Source organism: Dipodomys merriami, unplaced genomic scaffold, assembly GCF_024711535.1.
Source record: "Dipodomys merriami isolate MVZ:Mamm:240054 unplaced genomic scaffold, mDipMer1.0.p SCAF_19, whole genome shotgun sequence".
In the NCBI taxonomy this organism is placed as follows: Eukaryota; Metazoa; Chordata; class Mammalia; order Rodentia; family Heteromyidae; genus Dipodomys; species Dipodomys merriami.
The window spans coordinates 20,122,594-20,141,531 of NW_027203270.1; the positions used below are offsets into that span (position 1 = coordinate 20,122,594).

The 18,938-nt window shown below is 43.8% G+C and overlaps 2 protein-coding genes across 6 annotated transcripts in view; one reads left to right on the forward strand and one right to left on the reverse strand.

Moving 5' to 3' along the window:
• Positions 1-18,938, forward strand: part of LOC138830842 (large ribosomal subunit protein uL29-like) — an 85,674-nt gene that overhangs the window by 39,474 nt on the left and 27,262 nt on the right. Inside the window, exon 3 of one of the 3 annotated variants that reach the window (XM_070027653.1) lies at positions 12,687-13,325. The exons of the other annotated variants lie outside the window; for them this stretch is intronic. Coding sequence (XP_069883754.1) covers positions 12,687-12,828 — 142 coding nt within the window. The 3' untranslated portion in view covers positions 12,829-13,325. Of the gene's footprint in view, positions 1-12,686; positions 13,326-18,938 lie in introns of those variants that run through there. 3 annotated transcript variants of the gene reach the window in all.
• The window catches only part of LOC138830834 (leucine-rich repeat-containing protein 37A2-like), a 40,460-nt gene that overhangs the window by 14,126 nt on the left and 7,396 nt on the right, over positions 1-18,938 (reverse strand). For all 3 annotated transcript variants that reach the window (XM_070027623.1, XM_070027624.1, XM_070027625.1), the window contains 7 exons: positions 13,183-18,685; positions 10,391-10,462; positions 9,126-9,197; positions 6,610-6,681; positions 5,763-5,843; positions 2,803-2,874; positions 470-544 (listed from right to left, as the gene is read on the reverse strand). In XM_070027623.1, the coding sequence (XP_069883724.1) occupies positions 470-544; positions 2,803-2,874; positions 5,763-5,843; positions 6,610-6,681; positions 9,126-9,197; positions 10,391-10,462; positions 13,183-18,685 (5,947 nt within the window). The remainder of the gene's footprint in view (positions 1-469; positions 545-2,802; positions 2,875-5,762; positions 5,844-6,609; positions 6,682-9,125; positions 9,198-10,390; positions 10,463-13,182; positions 18,686-18,938) is intronic.

The window sequence follows — 18,938 nt, forward strand, 5'->3', positions numbered from 1 at the left end:
GAGTAGTCTGTCTTTTGGCATTTCTGGGTCACTTGGTTGTACAGTTTTGGCAGAGGAAAATGGAAATAGGAGGATCAGGGGGAGACATGGAGCAATTACAGTCGCATCCACTGCCAGTGGGACAATGTAAGGGTTTTGTGATGTGACAGAACCCAAGCCCAAAAGGCTACACATTCTATGCTTTCATTTATAGGATGGTCTAGAAAAGGTAGACCTGTAGGGCCAGAAGTAAGATTGGATGTTTCCAGGGGTAGGAGGAGGAGGAGGACTGGATTGATTACAAAGGGCCTGTTCCCTTTTGTGGTTGATGGGAATGCGGTAGTGGTTACAGCTATGCAAACTCATCAAACTGTATACTTAAAAAAGTGTAAAGTTAATTGCATGAAAGTGTCTCCGCAATAAACCTAGCCTCAGAAAGCAATAAAACAAACCTGAAAAAGTGATACAAATGTACAAACAGTTAACTCACAGTTTTTCCAAGGAAAGGGTCAACATGAGGACATTCTCAACTGTCGTAAGTTGCACCTGTGTTGTTCCCATATCTCTGAAGGAGAAAGCCAGACATTCATGATAAACCCCAGCTCAAAGATCGTGTGCTTACAGATCAGATGCCCCACTACACTACAGATAAGTTATGGTACCTGTATACAATGGAATATCACGCAGCCATTAGAAAGAACAAAATAAGGGCATTCATGGGGAAAGGGATGGAAGTAGAACAATCATGCTCAGCTAAGATTGGCGAGTCTCCCTGATACGTGATATTAAATTCAAAACACAATGAGAGATGACAAGAAACAAAGGACCTCTTCTTAATGTGTGGCATCATTTTTACATGACTTGTGTTCTTGACCCCACATATGATACATACGTACATGTGTACGTCTGAGGGAAGCTAGGAGGGAACACAATCAGAGGGAAATGGGTGAAAAAAATACAGCAGAAGGGCTCCCCCATCAGCTGCACTGGGCATTGATGAAAGTGAACTAAGCAACTCAGGGCAGAGATGGGGGGAGGGAATGAGAGAAAAAGGGGAACAGCTTACACTAAGCAAGAGCAAAGAAATGTACATATCAACCTGATTTGGAATGGAATGGTTGTATTGTCAACGTTTGTAGAGTTCCTAAGCTTTATAGACCGGGATAATGACAATTTGCCTTCCGAAGGTTAAAATGTGTTTGTGACTATCCCACAATACTGTGAAATTTAGGTAATCACTTAATCTGAATAAAGAAATAAAAAAAGATACTGTGTTCTAGTAAAGATCCCTCACGGTTTACAAAGTACTATGGTTGTGGCACATATTTTGTTTCATTGTGAATTAAAACATGAACATACTGGAAATTGTTCATTTCAGTGATGCTATTGCTTTTGTTTGGGAAGTTTTAAATGTGCCATTATTTTGACTGTTTTAGAGTTACATTTTCTTCTGATCAGAATTTTTATTAAGATGTTGAAGCTTTTGTTTTATTGAAGCTAGTGTGTCATAACATATTGTGCATCATCATTACATTTATTCTGTAGAACTATAGTGAATGTGTAGACTTATGTTTACTGCTAAGGAATAACAATTATTTATAAAATAATATTAGAAGCGGCATTAGCTACCTGTTGCACACACTTAATACTGACAGAAATCCATGTTACATTTTCCACACTGAAGTTTGTTTTTAAAGAATCACCCTCATTGTTGAAAAGTAAATGTACTTACTTAGGGTGTGAATATTAGTGTTCTAATAAGCATGTGATTATATTGAGGTGGTGGTAGCAGGAAGCTAAACTTGATTTCATTGGGAACCTTAGGTTTTTGTAAATTTATTGGGAAAATAGTTTTTCCTATATTGCTGAAGTTTCTTTTTGGTAAACAGTATCTTTCTAGAAGAAAAGCATGCAGGAGAACTTGAGGTGTATATATATTTCCTCACTGACCAGCAGTGTATTGGTGCATACTGTGGATCTTTGCAGTGAGCAGTATGGACACTGTTCAGTTTTCAATCGGAGGTCAAATATTTTCAAGGGAAAACAGATCCTTCAAGAGCACGAGTCAGCTCAAGAGTTTGTCACTGAAAATAATTGACAGTGTTCTTTCTCATTGAAAAGACTCTAAGATATTCTTTCTTACATCATCAAATTAGGATGTTGCTGTGTTTTAGGATCAATATCTCTTTTTCTTACCACTATTTTAGCATTCTCAAAATACATTCACTATCCCTTTATTTTTTTTAATAAAACAATGCACCATTTATTCCTCTTTGCCTTCTGGGAAAAGTGATGTTGTTACAAGTTCATTCTCTGTTCTGTCCTTCATATATACTTTCTTAGTTATTTCTTTTCCCATGGGCATTTCACTTAATTCCCTATTAACTAAAATTATGACTCTTAAGCTGATTGCTTGTGGCCCATGCCCATAATCAGGCTTACTCAGGAGGCTGAGATCTGAAAATCAGGGTTGGAAGCCAGCCTGGGCAGGAAATTTTGTGAGACTATTACCTTCATTAAAGTACAAAATAATGCTAAGATAATGCTAATGCTAATAATAATAATAATAATAATAATAATAATAATAATAATAATATAAAATCTAGAATTGGAGCTGTGGGTTATATTGTAGACTGCTATCCTTGAGCAAAAGTACCTCAGGGACAGCATCTAGGCCCTGAGTTCAAGCCCTAGAATCAGCACCAGAAAAGATTTTTAAAAAATGACTTTCTTAGGCTTACTGAAAACTATTAAAGCTTTGTAAAAACTAATCAAGAATAACAGAAATGATCTCAAGACTGGTAAGATCATTGAAATACTTACAGATATTTTAATGCAGGCAATTTATAAAGATAGGAATCTTCAACAGATGTTAGAGGATTACGATTGAGAACTCTGAAAAATGCAATGGAATTGAAATTATCAACACTTGATATATATTAGTCTCCATGAAAAGTTTCTATTCATTTCTTTGATTTGAAACTTGTAGATGAAAAACAATCACTGTCTTTAAGTCATACTTACAATCCATAAGGTAGACATCCTTTGGACACTGCCTAGAATTCTAGAAAAGAGTTTGGAGAAGAGAAAGGGTATAGGTCTAGAAAAGGCTTTGGATAGCAGAGATTAAGCCAGGACTCTAGTACAAACCCAAACACAGCCAGAAGCATGCACACGTCTGCGTACCTACTGTTATCAATAGAAAAGCAATGCTACTGAACTGGGAGAAAGCAATAGGATGTTTCAAGGACAGCAGTTGAGTTGCCCTCAAAATGTAGCATGACAGAAACTCTCAATCATGGGGTAAATAATTCAATATGGATAAGGCCTGCTTTTTTCTCTTTTTTCTTCTCCTATTGTCTCTTAGTGCTCATGACCAGTTAGCATGGGAAAGTGCTTTACCTTAATAAGGTATAGGATTTCTACTTTGTAAAGTCCAATAGCTTCTAAACTCATGGAGCCAGGACTGTGAGAATCAATGAAGTGATTAAAAGGACAAGTGTGTGTGTGTGTGTGTGTGTGTCTGTGTGTGTGTGTGTGTGTCTGTGTGTGTGTGTCTGTGTCTGTGTCTGTGTGTCTGTGTGTGTCTGTGTGTTTCTCCTTGGGTTTAAATTCAGGGCCTGGGATCTGCTTGAGATCTTTTGCTCCACCACTTTCAACCATAGTTCCACTTCCAGTTTTCTGGTAGTTAACTGGAAGTGAGGGTCTCATGTCTCATGGACTTTTTTGTCCTGGCTGGCTTTGAACTGCAATCCTTAGGTCTCAGCCTCTTGAATAGATAAGGTTACAAGATATGTGCTATTAGCTTCTGGCTAAAAGGACATTTTCAAATAAGTCATTTTAAGCAGATACTGGTTCCTTACACCTGTAGTCCTAGCTACTCAGGCTGCTATATGAGGATGGAGATTCAGAGCCAGCACAGGCAACCAAATCTTAGCTTCCAGCCACATCTCAATCCTCCACCAACACAAAATACCTTCTAGGAACCTGAATTTCCTGATCCACAAGCAGCCTTTCACAGAGACAAGTTTAGAGGAGAATTTCACCTTGAGTCATAATTTCCTTTGGAACATTGAACCCCACAGTCCTTTTCTTTTTGAGGTAGAGTTTTGACTTGTAGCTCAGAGTGGCCTTGGACTGTAGGTCCCCTGCCCACACCTCTTGAGTGCTGGATTACAGCTGTATGTCACCACATCTGGCAAACAGCATAACATTTTTGAACTGACAGGAAATAAAAACCCATGTGTCTTGGTGGAGGTAGTCAGGAAAGAAAATTTATAGAATCAGTTCTAGGGCAATGTATTTTCTTTTTGAATGTATAGCTTTTTCTATACCTCAGAGGTTCCTATTGCCCAAGGTAATTAACAACCTCAGAGGTACATACTTGAAAAGTAACATTCTGCCTGACTGAGAGAAGTGCCATTGTCACCATTAGAAGAAACTGACACTGATAAGTCATCCACCCTTTTACTTGCTGGAGGACTTGGTGATCAGTGTTGCTCTTTGCAGCTCTGCCTCGCTGACATGTGGGCAGTCAGGCAGTCACTCTGCAGTAAAGAAGCAATGAATGTTAACCTCACATTGATCAGAGCAGTCATTGGCTCCCATGACAGAGCTCATTTCAAGGTTACTTGTGTGATGTCTTCTATTTTCCAGGCCATACATCAGAACTAAGGAAACAGAACCTGGCGCTGTGTGACTAGTCGTATGAGTCACCTAGCCTTGTGAACCTTATTTCTTTCCCTGATTTGAAAAACAACAACAACAACAACAAATGATATCACTTTTGAGTGTGATATCTACCCAGAACATTCCAAGTCAGCATATAGTAAAGACATTTGCCCTATGTTTTTTTTTTTTTTTGTCAGTTGTGGGCCTGAACTCTGGGCCTGGGCCCTGTCCCTCAGCTCTTCAGCTCAAGGCTAGTGCTCTACCACTTGAGCCACAGCACCACTTCCGGTTTTTTCTGTGTATGTGGTGCTGAGGAATTGAACCCAGGGCCTCATGCATGCAAGGCAAGCACTCTACCACTGAGCCACCTTCCCAGCCCGACATTTGCACTATTCACAATAGCCAAGTCATGGAAACAGCCCAGATGCCCTTCAACAGATGAGCAGATCAAGAAAATGTGGTACCAATACACAATGGAATTTTACACATCCATTAGAAAGAAATAAGATTGTGTCCTTGCAGGGAAATGGATGAACCTAAATAAAAATTGTGTTAAGTGAAGCAAGCCAGGCTCAGAGGGACAAAGCACACAAGTTTTCTCTCATATGTGGAAGCTAAATCAAAAATACAACTAGGCATGATAACATGTACAGGGCTGAATGCATTTACACACAAAGACTGGCATAAATCCTCTGAGCAACCAAAGTACTGTTCATCACAAATAGTAAGCGTGAAATGGAAACAAGTTTTCATTTTTGAGGGGAGAGGGTACAGGAATGGATGGAGCAAAAGCAGTCAGTGTATTCCATGTGCTCAATATTAAAGTAAACCATGTAACTTGTGGTAGGGGATTGGAGCAGGAAAATGGGGGAGAATGAAGGAAGGTGTAACATTGTCAGGAAGCAGTGTCCTCATAACCTGACATGGAACTGCAACCCCTTAGTATAACTACATAACAACAACAATAAAAATACTTTAAAAAAGAAAAAATGCATAAAGACATATATTGGAGAGTTCACATAGTCATTATACCCAGCTTAGTATTATGGATATTAGGTTTTGAACACCTAAATAAGTTTTTATTTAACATGCTTATCATCTATACCACTTACATGTGGTGTAAAAACGGCAACCCATGCCATGCCTGGAATGTTCCGAAGCTCAGTTCTGTGATTAAATTGCAACCAAGGTTTCTAAAAACAAAGAAACAACAAAAACCATAAGCCAAAAAAAAAGGGAAAAGAAGGCATTTTTCCAGAACTTTCTTGTGATTCTAATTTACATATAATGAAACAATTCTGTTCCTTGCTTCTTGTGGGCTATACTGGCTCGTGATTTCTGCTTTCATATTTACACATGCAGTGTCAAGTGACCCTCATTGATAGAGAACAGGATTTTGTATGTCCACTCATTTTGGGCTGCACAGTTCTTTGCTGTGGAGCCTTGTCCTGTCCATTGTAGGCTACAAGCAGGACATCAGCATCCCTCTAGACATGTCTGCCCACTACATGCACATGGCATATCCACAGTTGCTGAATGTCTTCTGGGTACAGGCCATTGGCTGAGAATAACTGCTTTGTAAAGAGTCTGTCTGACTTATAATGACTCATCTTTGCTAGTTTAAAATAATTTCATATATATATGTAACTTTTTGCTAGTAAAATTTAATTTTATTTCAAAATGAGCTGATATGTGAGATAAAGCAGTGTTTTTCTTCTTTTTTGTTGTTTCGTTGTTTTTGCGAGTCTTATGGCTTGAAGTCAGGGCCTGAGCACTGTCCCTGAGCTTCTTTTTGCTCAAGACTAGCACTCTACCACATGAGCCACTGTGTCACTTCTGCTTTTTCTGCTTATGTGGTACTGAGGACTGAAACCTGTGGGTTGATGAATGCTAGGCAAGCACTCTAGCACTGAGCCACATTCCCAGTCCGAGATATTGAAACTTCTATTTGCAACTTACACGACCTTCAGAAAAGGTAATGATTCAAATGTGCGTCTTTCAATTGACTGTATTTTATTGCAGGACAAATCTCTAGAAAAAGAAAGGAAAATATACTCAGACTCTATTAGATATCTAATGAGTATGATTAAATGTAGACTTTAGGATAGATAATATTGAACACAAGAATTATTTCTAAATGATAAACCTTTGTGTTTTAACTTCCTTAATCAAGTAAGTCTCAGCACACCTAACAGATTTAGACTTATTCTCATGATCATCATCAATGAAATGTAATTACTGATACTGATGTATGTAATCTTTCAAGAGAGCAGAACAACGAATAGGTTTTATTTTGTATTCTCATAAAATTAACGTCAAGGCTTAATGTAAGATTCTATTATATATATATATGTGACATATAGTTAGATTACACAATATGTAGGATAGTCATTGCATATCTGTTATATGTATAGCCTATAAGGGTGTACTAGGGCTTGAACTCAGGCGTTGCACTGTTGCTAGGCTTTTTTACTCAGAAACTGGTGCCCTATCACTTGAACCGTAGGTCCACATTCAGCTGTTTGCTGGCAGTACACCTTTTCTGCACTTCTGCTGCACTGTTGCTTGACCTTTTGAGCCTATGAGTTCTTAGAGAGTAGATCCCAGCCTTATTCATCTTTGTGTGCTCCAATCTAGACGCAGCCAATTTACCTCCTTTTTTATTGGTGAATGATGATGATATACACAGTAGTGGGATATAAATAGCTTGCAATGCGTTTCATGGTAGGAGAATCAAAGGGATGATTTCATGGAGAGTTTTCTTATTTGTTTCCTTCCAATCATGTTTAGAGGTTTGAGAGCCCAGCTGGCAGAAAGGCCACAAAAAGTCAGTATAAAACTAGTTATCAGGGCTGGGAAGGTGGCTCAGTGGTAGAGCGCTTTCCTTGCATGCATGAGGCCCTCGGTTCGATTCCTCAGTTCCATTCCTCAGCACCACATTAAAAACAAGAAAAAAGCTGGAAGTGACGCTGTGGCTCAAGTGGTGAGCACTAGCCTTGAGGTGAAGAGCTTAAGGACAGTAACCAAGCCCAGAGTTCAGGCCCCCGACCGGACCCCCCCCCCAAAAAAAAAAAACCCAAAACAAAACAAACCCAACAAACTAGTCATTACGTGAGGGGAATGTGGCTTAGTGATAGAGTACTTTCCTAACATGCATGAAGGCCTGGGTTCCATTCCTCAGTGCCACATAACCAAGAAAAGCCACAAGTGGCACTGTGGGTCAAGTGGTAGAGTGTTAGCCTTGAGCAAAAGAAGCTCAGAAGAGACTGTGCCCAGGGACTGAGTTCAAGCCCCAGGAGTGGGGAAAAACAAACAAACAACAATGACCAAAACTAGTCATCACCTTAGAACCTAGAACCTAGAAGGGTTGATAATTGAAAGCCTTCTTTTGTGTTATGCCAATCACTTAAGAGTCTCTTTGGTTTTTAAAGAATTACTTGAAAATAGCTCATTATCATAGGAGGCTGATTAATGGAAACATTCATAAGCTTAAGGATGGATCTTTGGGCCTCATGGACAAAGCACAAAAATGGGGCAAAATGTGTGTGTGTGTGTGTGTATGTGTGTGTGTGTGTGTGTGTGTGTGTGTGTGTGTGTGTGTGTGTGTGTGTGTGTGTGTGTGTGTTTTTGTTGTTTTGGGTACCAGTACTGAAGTTTGAACTTAGGCCTTAGATGCTGTCCTTTAGTTTCTTTGCTCAACGCTGTTGCTCTAACACTAGAGCTATAGTTTCCCTTTGGTTTGTGTCTTGGGAGGGGAGATGCGTGGATGCACCCATGCCTGTGCATTGGTGCTGGGGCTTGAATCCAGGACCTGACCGCTGTCCCTGAGATCCATTTTCTCAAGGCTGGTGCTCTACCACTTCAACCACTGTACCACTTTTAGTTCTGGTGGTTAATTAGAGATGAGAGTCTCCCAGACTTTCCTGCCCCAGCTGGCTTCAAATTGGAATCCTCAGATCTCAGCCTCCTGAGTAGGTAGCTAGGATTAGATGCATCAATCATCTGTGCCTGGCCAGGCTGTACATTTTTTTTTTGCCAGTCCTGGGGCTTGAACTCAGAGCCGGGGCACTGAGTCTCCTCTGAGCTTCTTTTGCTCAAGGCTAGCACTCTACCACTTGAGCCACAGTGCCACTTCTAGCTTTTTCTGTTTATGTGGTACAGAGGAATTGATCCCAGGGCTGCATACATGATAGGCAAGCACTCTGCCACTCAGCCACATGACCAGACCCAGGTTGTGCATTTTTAAGGAAACGTTTTTATGAGTATGAGGAATTGCTAATGTCTACACTCCATTTTTCCCTATCTATATGTTATCTGTATACTCAATCTGATAATGAATAGGAAGTATTTATTGCTAGAGATGAGCCCAGATAGACACAGTAGTTCATAGCTGCAGAATTGATTGCTAGAAGAGATTTCAGTAATGAATCTGAATAATTTATACATAATTACAAACATTAAGGATGCTAACTTACAAATATTCAAGGGATAGGAGTCCTTCAAATGTATCCTTATGTAATTCAGTAAGGCGATTTTCGCTGAGAATTCTGGAAGATAAGAAAGTTATTGCTGGAACTAAATTCATCCAACATTGGGAAATATATTGAATAGAGAGATAAAGTATGGGAAAAGAAAGGCTGTCATTTTCTGTTGCCTAGAGTGTATGGTGGCACGACTTTTTTGAGGACAATTAACATTTCATGTGTACTATCACCGTGTTCATAATAACAATCCTATTCTAGACTATTCTGCTGAATGAGTTGTCTGTGTTCACAAAGAAGTATATATGAGGATGTTCGTTGTAGCCTGAATGCAACAAGCTAAATGGGAATGCTCTAAATAATATTAAGGGAAACATGAAATAAAGCACGAGGCATCTACATTATGGAATGTTTTGGAAAAGATTAAAGGAATAGGATAGTCCTCTATGTCTGTAACAGGAAAGTTCAAAGTATATATTATGAAATGGAAAAATCAAGTTGCAGTATATTACAGTTTATAGAAAATGAAAACCCAGTAAGAAAATGATACCACAGGGGCTGGGAAGATAGCTCAGTCGTAGAGTGCTTGTCTTGCATACATAACACCCTGGGTTCAATTGGTCAGCAGTACATAAAGAGAAAAAGCAGGAAGTGGAGATGTGGCCCAAGTGGTAGAGTGCTAGCCTTGAGCTGATGAGCTGAGGGACAGCGCACAGGCCCAGAGTTCAAGCCCCATGACCAGCCAAAAAGAAAAAAAAAGATAAAAAAGAAAATGTTACCCCAAATCTATTGTACTACATGTAAATATAGTAAATATATATGTAACTATCATAAAGTAGTGCACAACTGCCTGGGAAAACATCTTTCTATTATACTTTTGTTTCAGGTATAGTTTTCATTCTGTTATTAACATCACTTTTATGCACGAAGAATGTAAGCATGCATCACTTATACAATAGACAGTAATCTCCACTTGCCACATACTTAGTTCAAAGAGGGTCCATGAAACTTCATTTTGCATGATAGCTGTAAGGACTCATCATGCATGCAAGACAAACACTCTGCCACTTCACAGTACCCCAAGTACCCATAAAGTTTAATGTTCAAAATAATGTTAGAATTTCAGTCAGTAGAGGTCTATTAGGATATGGGGGGTGGGGAGTGCAATGGCTTTTTCTCAGAGGTACTTCCTTCAAGATTCTGGGCCAAGGTGGGTCCCAGAATAGTGTCATATTCATATTTGGAGAGAACATACTCACAGTTTCTCAGTCCAACGGTACGATGCCCATATATTTTCTTCAATATAAGAAATATTGTTTCCTTGGAAATTTCTATGGAGAAACAGTTTACATCCAGGAATAAGAAGGAAAAGATTAGAGTAAGAAAAACGCATTGCAACTTCATGAGGCAATCTAATGCAGGAAAAAACCCAGCGTTTTCTACTTTCTGAAGCTATGAACAAAAGTGGCTCCACTGTCACGAAAGAAGAGGCTCCTCAACAGAAGCTTTTAATTTGCTGTCTGCTCAAGCAATCTCGTGCATATGTAGTTCTAATTACTCTGGATGTAATTTTCCCGAGTCATGTGTGATGAAACTGACATCTAAATCAATAAGCAAATGGTGACAGAAAAAGGGACAAATGCATTGTGGGAAAACAGGAATAAAAACCTCTCTGTCAGGTAGTGTACCAAGGCTGTGCTTAAGTGTTGTTAAGAAGGATGAAGCCTTAGAAGGAAGTATATGTTGGAAATGTAAGGAATATTAGAAATTAGAGGAATTAGTATGGTGGTGAGGGAAGAGCTCAGAGTCATATTGCATACAGGGAAAAGCATGGTTCACTGAGACAAGAGTTAAGTTTTATTACCTCATCAGGAATAAAAGGCCAAAGACAGACATTGGAAAGGAGGATGTATGGGAAATGGTATGAGGTTTAATCTGATTGGAATAGAGCATATAAAATGGAGTGATAGAGAGTACAGGGAAGAACTGCATGCTTTTATACTTTTATTCTCTATACTTCTATAACTGGTGTGTCTGTGTGTGCGCGTACACATATGCATGCACGCGCTATGGGATGATCTGAGATTTTTGTGTGCACAAGGCTCTGCTACTATGCTTTGTCATCAGCCATTAGTTTTTGAGATAACACCTGGTAAAGTTCAGACTGGCATTGAATTCTAGGCTCTCTCCTCCCTCAAATGTGTGTTAAAGATGTGTACTGTAAAATTAGCTTCTGTGGGATTTTTTTTTTTTTTTTGGAGAATAGAATGCACATATGAAAGCACATGTGGGCAGATGCTGGTGGCCCGTGCCTGTAATCCTAGCTATCCAGGCGGCTGATAACTGGGGTCACCATTTAGTGCCCCTCTGGGAAGGAAACTCTGTTAGACTCTATTTCATTTTTTTTGGAGGGGGGGTCCGGTCCTGGGGCCTGAACTCTGGGCCTGGGCACTGTCCCTCATCTTTTCAGCTCAAGGCTAGTGCTCTACCACTTGAGCCACAGCACTACTTCTGGCTTCTTTCTTTTTGCTTATGTGGTGCTGAGAAATCGAACCCAGGGCCTCATGCATGCAAGGCAAGCGCTCTACCACTGAGCCACCTTCCCAGCCCCTCATTTTTAATTTTTTAAAAAAATTTTTTGTTGGTTGTAGGGCTTGAACTTGGGGTCTGGACAGTATCCTTCAGCTCTTCAGCTCAAGGCAAGCGCTGTAACACTTGAGCTACAGCGCCACTTCGGCTCTTCCTATTTATTGAATCCAGGGCTTCATGCATGTGAGACAAGCACTTTACCACCAGTGAGCCACCTTCCCAACCCTCTGTGAGATTCTTGTCTCCAATTACCTACCAGAACACCAGAAGTAGCACTTTAGCTCAAAGTATTAGAGTCCACTTGAGCAAAAGCGCTCAGGGACAATTCCCAGGCCCTGAATTCAAGCCCCATTGTCCACCCAAAGAACAAAAAATAGAAACCAGAAAGTAAACAAATGTGGGTTGAAAAATAAAATATTTTGCTTCTGTTTGCCCGTGGCCTTAGGGCCTGGGCCCTGTCTCTGTGGTTTTCTTGCTTAAGGATGATATTCTATCACTTCTGGCTTGTTGGTATTTAATTTGAAATAAGAGCCTCACAAACTTTCCAAATAGGATTTGCTTTAAATCCCGGTCCTCAGATCTGAGCCTGTTCCCGTAGCTAAATTCCCGGTGTGAGCCACCATTGCTTGGCAAAAGCACATGTTTACTAGAAGCTACTGAGATACCTTAATCTGTCCTTAGTCTTTGCTATAACTCTCTTGCTCAGTTCATATATACTTTGTCTGGTAGCAGAGTAGAGAAGATTTAAGTCTGCTCATCTGTCTAGTAGACTTTTCCATTTAACTGCAAGCCTTCTGACTGCTTACCAATAAAAATGTTCCAAGCTGAACTCCTTTCTCACAAACTGGTTTTCCTTCCTGACTACTCTGTTTCTATCACTGTCAGGTTCATTGAGGACCAAAAGTGTGGAGTCCTGTTTGGTACACTCATGCCCACAGTCAGTGATTTCTCTGTTGTTCTTTTTAGAGAATTGTACTACCATTTTGTATTCCCATGGAACGTCTGTGACTCAGAATCTTCTTGGAAACAGACAAAGATCTTTGCAACCTCAAATAAAAGCTTGGCAAATGGATACAATAGGAAGATGAGAACAAGGAAGGTGAAGTGACAAGTTGAAGAGCCAGCCAGGTTACGGGTGGCTCATGCCTGTAATCCTAGTCCTAAGGAGGCTGAAATCTGAAGATCTTGGTTTGAAACCAGCCCGGGGAAGAAAAGCCCATGAGATTCTTATCCCCACTAACCACTAGAAAACTGGAAGTGACACTGTGCTTTAAAGTTGTAAAATGCTAGTCTTGAGCAAAAGAGCTCAAGGACGGCACCCAGACCTTGGGTTCAAGCCCCACGACCAACCTAAAAAAAATAAGAAAAAAAAATAGTAAATATTATTCAAGATTGGATTGGAGAGAGGAGGAAGACCTTGAGAAAAGAATGCCCAGCACAAAGGAGGTAGGGGGATACTTGCAAGACAGTGAAAAGTTGTTTCTTGGGGTCGATATCTGGCACAGGAACTTGGCGGAGCCTCTGACTTGGGCTGAGATCCACACATGACAGTGTCTGGTCTTGGCAGTGACAGAGCTCACATAAGCTGATGCTTGGAGGGGCCTTCTGTTCTGTTTGCACAGCTAAAGCATTTTCTGTGGTGGATGTTGTTAACTGATTATTAGGAAGTTGTTCCTGTTCCTGACTCAAAGTTTTAACTGTGCCTTGAATCAGGGTTGGAGGTTGAGTCCCAAAGCTATAGGGATGTGGAAGTGGCACCGTAGTGAGTTTTGGAGGAAGAGTTCTAGTAGTCTTCAGGATGGCACCAGGTACAGTCTTTGTATTCCTTGACATTGGCTGATAGCCTGATGTTGGAGGTTTAGCCTCAGGCTCCAACTGTGTCTGTGGGGTCTGAGTTGGGGTCTTCCACTGAGATTGAGTTAGAATCTTCCAGTGAGGCTGACTTAAGGGCTTCAGAAGAGGATGAGTTGAGGTCTTCTGCCAAGGCTGAGTTGGAGTTTTTGGCTGAGGCAAAGTTGGGGTCTTCTGCTTAGGGTGAGTTACAGTCTTCCACAGGGGTTGAGCTGGCATCTCCAGCAGAGGTTGAGTTGGTATCTCCTGTAGATGCTGGGTTAGGGTCTCTTGCACAGGCTGGGTTGAAGTTTCCTGCAGTGTCTGTATTGCAGTTTCCTGCAAAGGCTGTGCTGGAAGCTCATGGGGAGGCTGTGTTAGAGTTTCCTGCAGCGGCTGTGCTGGAGTCTTGTGCAGAATCTGTGTTGAGGTCTCCTGCGGAGGCTGAGTTGGGGTCTCCTGTGGAGGCTGAGTCGGGATCTCCTGCGGAGGCTGAGTCGGGGTCTCCTGGGGAGGCTGAGTCGGGGTCTCCTGCGGGGGCTGATTCGGGGTCTCCTGCAGAGGCTGAATCTGGGTCCCCTGCGGAGGCTGAGTCAGGGTCACCTGCGGAGGCAGGGTTGGAGTCTCCTGTGGAGGGTGAGTCATGGTCTCCTGTGGAGGCTGAGTCAGGGTCTCCTGCGGAGGCTGAGTAGGGCTCTCCTGGGGACGCGGAGTCAGGGTCTTCTGCTGACGCTGAGTTGGGGTTGCCTGCAGATGCAGAGTCGGGGTCTCCTGTGGAGGCTGAGTCGGGGTCTTTTGCGGATGCAGAGTCGGGGTCTCCTGTGGATGGTGAGTCGGGGTCTCCTGCAGAGGCTGAGTCGGGGTCTCCTGTGGATATGGAGTTGGGGTCTCCTGTGCAGGCTTAGTCAGAATCTCCTGCGGAGACTGAGTTGGGGTCTCCTGTGGATGCGGAATCGGGGTCTCCTGCGGAGGCTGAGTCGGGGTCTCCCGCGGAGGCTGAGTCGGGGTCTCCCGCGGAGGCTGAGTCGGGGTCTCCCGCGGAGGCTGAGTCGGGGTCTCCCGCGGAGGCTGAGTCGGGGTCTCCCGTGGAGGCTGAGTCGGGGTCTCCTGCGGAGGTTGAGTCGAGGTCTCTTGCGGATGTGGAGTCGGGGTCTCGCGCGGAGGCTCAGTCGGGGTCTCCTGCGGAGGTTGAGTCGAGGTCTCCTGCGGATGTGGAGTCGGGGTCTCCCGCGGAGGCTGAGTTGGGGTCTGCTGCGGAGGCTGAGTCGGGGTCTCCTCCGGATGCAGAGTTGGGGTCTCCTGCGGAGGCTGAGTCGGGGTCTCCCGCGGAGGCTGAGTCGGGGTCTCCCGCGGAGGTTGAGTCGGGGTCTCCCGCGGAGGCTGAGTCGGGGTCTCCCGTGGAGGCTTAGTCGGGGTCTCCTGCGGAGGTTGAGTCGAGGTCTCTTGCGGATGTGGAGTCGGGGTCTCCCGCGGAGGCTGAGTTGGGGTCTGCTGCGGAGGCTGAGTCGGGGTCTCCTCTGGATGCAGAGTTGGGGTCTCCTGCGGAGGCTGAGTCGGGGTTTCCTGCAGAGGCTGATTTGTGTTCTCCTGCAGAGGCGGAACCTGGGTCTCTGGCATAGGCTCCATTGGGACTGTCTCTGTAATGGGTTCTGAGGTTGTGGAAAGTGGTAGGCCCATTGTTTTAGGTGTGACGTTGTGTGTCATTGGAGTCCAGGTTGGAGTTGGACCTGTGATGGAAAATGGGGCTTGGGTCGTAGAACCCTTGGGTGGTGTTGTAAGGTCAGTGAAGGTGTCCTGTATGGTTGGAGCAAGCCCAGCCTCCATATTGGGATCTGGAGTAAAGGTAATTGTTATGTCAAACGGATGAAGGGAGTCTTCAGTCAAAGGGGGATGCTGAGACTCAATAGGGGGTAGAACGGTTACCTCAGGTTGTTCTGGGGTTGTTTCCTTCAGAGCTGAAGAATGTTCATGCTCTATGGTGGAGTCTGGAGTTAGTGTAACTTCCAGGTCAAATTCTTGAATTGTCACATTGGGCAATGCTGAATGCTGAGTTTCATTCTGACCTGTGACGAGAACTGTCACCCCCTGATTTTCTTCCGATTGCGCCACATCCTCTGTAGGTGGCTTTGTAGGCTGACCTGGGGCTTCATCTACTATTGTAGGACGTTCATCTTCTACAACACCTTGCACAGTTACAGTCAGTTGGATGTGTACAGGTTGAAGTGTTAGCCAAGGGTGCTTTTTGAGGTCCGTAGAATGTTTAGGTGTAGTAGAGATTTCTGGAGTAATTGTGAGTTCCAGGTCCACAGGTTGAGATGTGACACTGGGCAATACTGGACCCTGAGTTACATCTTGATTTGGAGTGGGACCTGTCATCTCATAGTGCCCTGGAGGTTGCACTACCATCTCATGAGGCAGCACTGGAAGCTGAGTTGGATCTACATCCTGAATTGAAGGAAGTTCTATGTCCAGTGGAAGTACTGGCAAGGGTTCCACCTTCTCGGGGAGTTGTGCAGGCAGAGATGAAGCCATTATGGTAGTTGTAGAAGCATTTTGCTGCTTGTGAGAAGTCTGAGTTGTAGTCTCTTGATGGACTGAAAAAGATCCAACATTTTCAGGGCCTTGAGGAGGCTGGGAAGGGAGGCCAGACTGGTTTGGAGAAAATTCAACTTGTTCATTAGTCTGTGGAGTTATGGTCAACTCCAGATCCACATGTTTCACTGTGGTTTTAGGCAATGTTAGTTCATTATGACCTTTGAACACTGTTTCCTGATCTAACGGTGAAAATCCCCAGCTATCTGACAGTAGAGGAATACTGTAGTCCATACTGGGTATTGGTGACGGAAGTAGAAGTCCTTGCTGGCTGGTTGGAAACTCAGTACTCTCAGAGGGCTTGGGGAGCAGAGTTGTGCTCTCTTGTTGGCTTGGAGAAGGTTCCTCAGGAAGCTCTTCAAGCCCTGGAGAGATTCCTTCATAGACTGGAGAGTGTTGATGCAATGCAGGGGGTCTTGGCTTCAGGGTTGGGACCTCATTCTGGTCTTCCAAGGGACCAGACTGTTCAGAGAACATTGAGGACTGGTCAGGGACCTCCTGTTGGGTTGTAATCTCAACATCATTCATCTCTGAGGGTTTAACGGTATTGTTCTGTAATGGTACAGGTGGAACTTCATGAAGTTCTGTAGATGGAACAATTTCATTAGGAAGCTCTGGAGGCTGAGGTGGTACTTCTCCCTCTGGAGGCCGGGTTGGAGGTACAACCTCTTCAGAGGTCTGTGTAGTCTCTGCTGTGGCTTCCTGTTGGGTGGAAGGCTTTTCATGTCCACTAGATCCTGAAGCCAGAGCCTCTTCTTGGATTGATACAGGTATGGACACTTGAGAAGGCTCTGGTGGCCCAGCTGGGGACTCTTGCTGGGTTATAGAAAGTCCCATATCATTCCCTGGGACTGAGGGATAAGCTGGAGCCTCAGTGGGGATTGGAGAATTCCCCCACGCAACTGTTGACTGTGGTGTTATGGTAATCACCACATCTGGAGGTTTACCAGTCAAACTGTCCAAGTTTGAATGCTGAGATTCATTCAGACCTGGAGGTGAAATTGTCCATTCATGATGCTCAGACGACTGAGCTGGTTGTTCCTGCTGGGTTAGAGAAGATTCAACCTCCCCATCATGCTCTGAAGCCTGAGCAGGGACTTCAGGCTGTATTTCAGAAGGCCGAATCTCCCCAAGAGACTCAGGTTGAGATGCATGCTCCTGCTCACCGAAAGCAGGTTCTGTCTCTTCTCTATAACCTGCAGGACCAGCTGGAGCCTCATTGTGGGATAGAGGCGATTCAGTCTCCTTGGTAGGCATTGCAGTGATGGTCACTATCACATCTGCGGGCTTATCTGTAATATAGGAGACGTTGGCATGGTGAGCTTGGACCTCTCCTGAAGACTGAGCTGTCAGCTCATGGTTTGGGGGACTTACATCTGTGCTCTCCATGGGGGCCCCTGGAGCTTGAACAGGAGCCTCCTGCTCACCTGGAGGTCTCACTCCCTCAAAAGGTTTTTCAGGCTGAGCTGGGGCTCCTAGATGGGTTTCAGAAGGTTCTCCAAACTCTGGGAGCTCTGAAGGTTGAGCTGGCACCTCTTGTTGGGTAGATGACAGCTCTTCCTCCAGAGGTCTCCCTGGAGGATGGCCTGCAGTCTGTTGGTGACTGGGAGTGGTGAAGGTAATCTGCACATCTGCAGGTTGAACTGTGGCATCTGGCAGTGTTGAATGTTGAGGCTTTTTTTCCACTGATGGCACAACCTCTTCGCTAACAAACTGTTGCACTGGGTGCTCTTCCTGAGCTGCAGGAGACTGGAGCTTCTCAGGAGTCCTGGGGTTTTGAGTATGGGCCTGCTGGTGGAACTGAGAAGATTCATCTTGCTCAAGGGGTTCTAGAGGTTCATCAGCATTGTCTTTGCCTTTCTGAGGCACACTGTCAACATAAGCCACCTTTCTATTTGGATCTAGCAGAGATTGTGCCAATCGGTTTTCAGCTGCTCTCAGCTGAAGTTTTTGCTGCCTCCGCTCATGGAAACCAACCCAAACTGGATCCTTCAGCCGCTCCTCGGGTGCAAGAACAAATGCTTTCCCTTGTGAATTCACAGTATGTTTTGGTATATTAGATGACGGTCGCTCTGAAGCCTCAGCTTGAGCACCGTTCTGTGTGGTACTTTTGAGTGGATCTAGCTGAGATTGTGCCAATCGGTTTTCAGCTGCTCTCAGCTGAAGTTTTTGCTGCCTCCGCTCATGGAAACCAACCCAAACTGGATCCTTCAGCCGCTCCTCGGGTGCAAGAACAAATGCTTTCCCTTGTGAATTCACAGTATGTTTTGGTATATTAGATGACGGTCGCTCTGAAGCCTCAGCTTGAGCACTGTTCTGTGTGGTACTTTTGAGCGAATGAGGCAGAGGTCGGGCCGGGTTGTGATCTTCACCTAGCCCTGGCACCATCTGTGGGAGTTTGTGCTGCAGAGTCAGCTTCTCTGGCGGGTCTTGATGAGAAACAGTAAATTCATCTGAGCCAGGAGGTAGCTGTCCTGCAGAACCTGTATTGGTCTCCTTTGGCTCCTGAGGCTCAGCCAACATCTGAGGTGGAGCAGAAGATCCTAGCAAATAAAATCGTTGTAGGTGTGATGTGAGAAGAGGGTGAAGACCTGGGCTTAGTAGGGTCCATCAGTATCATAGTTAGGGTAAAACAGTCTCATACACACACACACACACACACACACACACACACACACACACACACACACACACACACACACACACACACACACACACACACACACACACACACACACACACACACACACACACACACACACACACACCATCATCCCACCACCCCATTTCCCATAG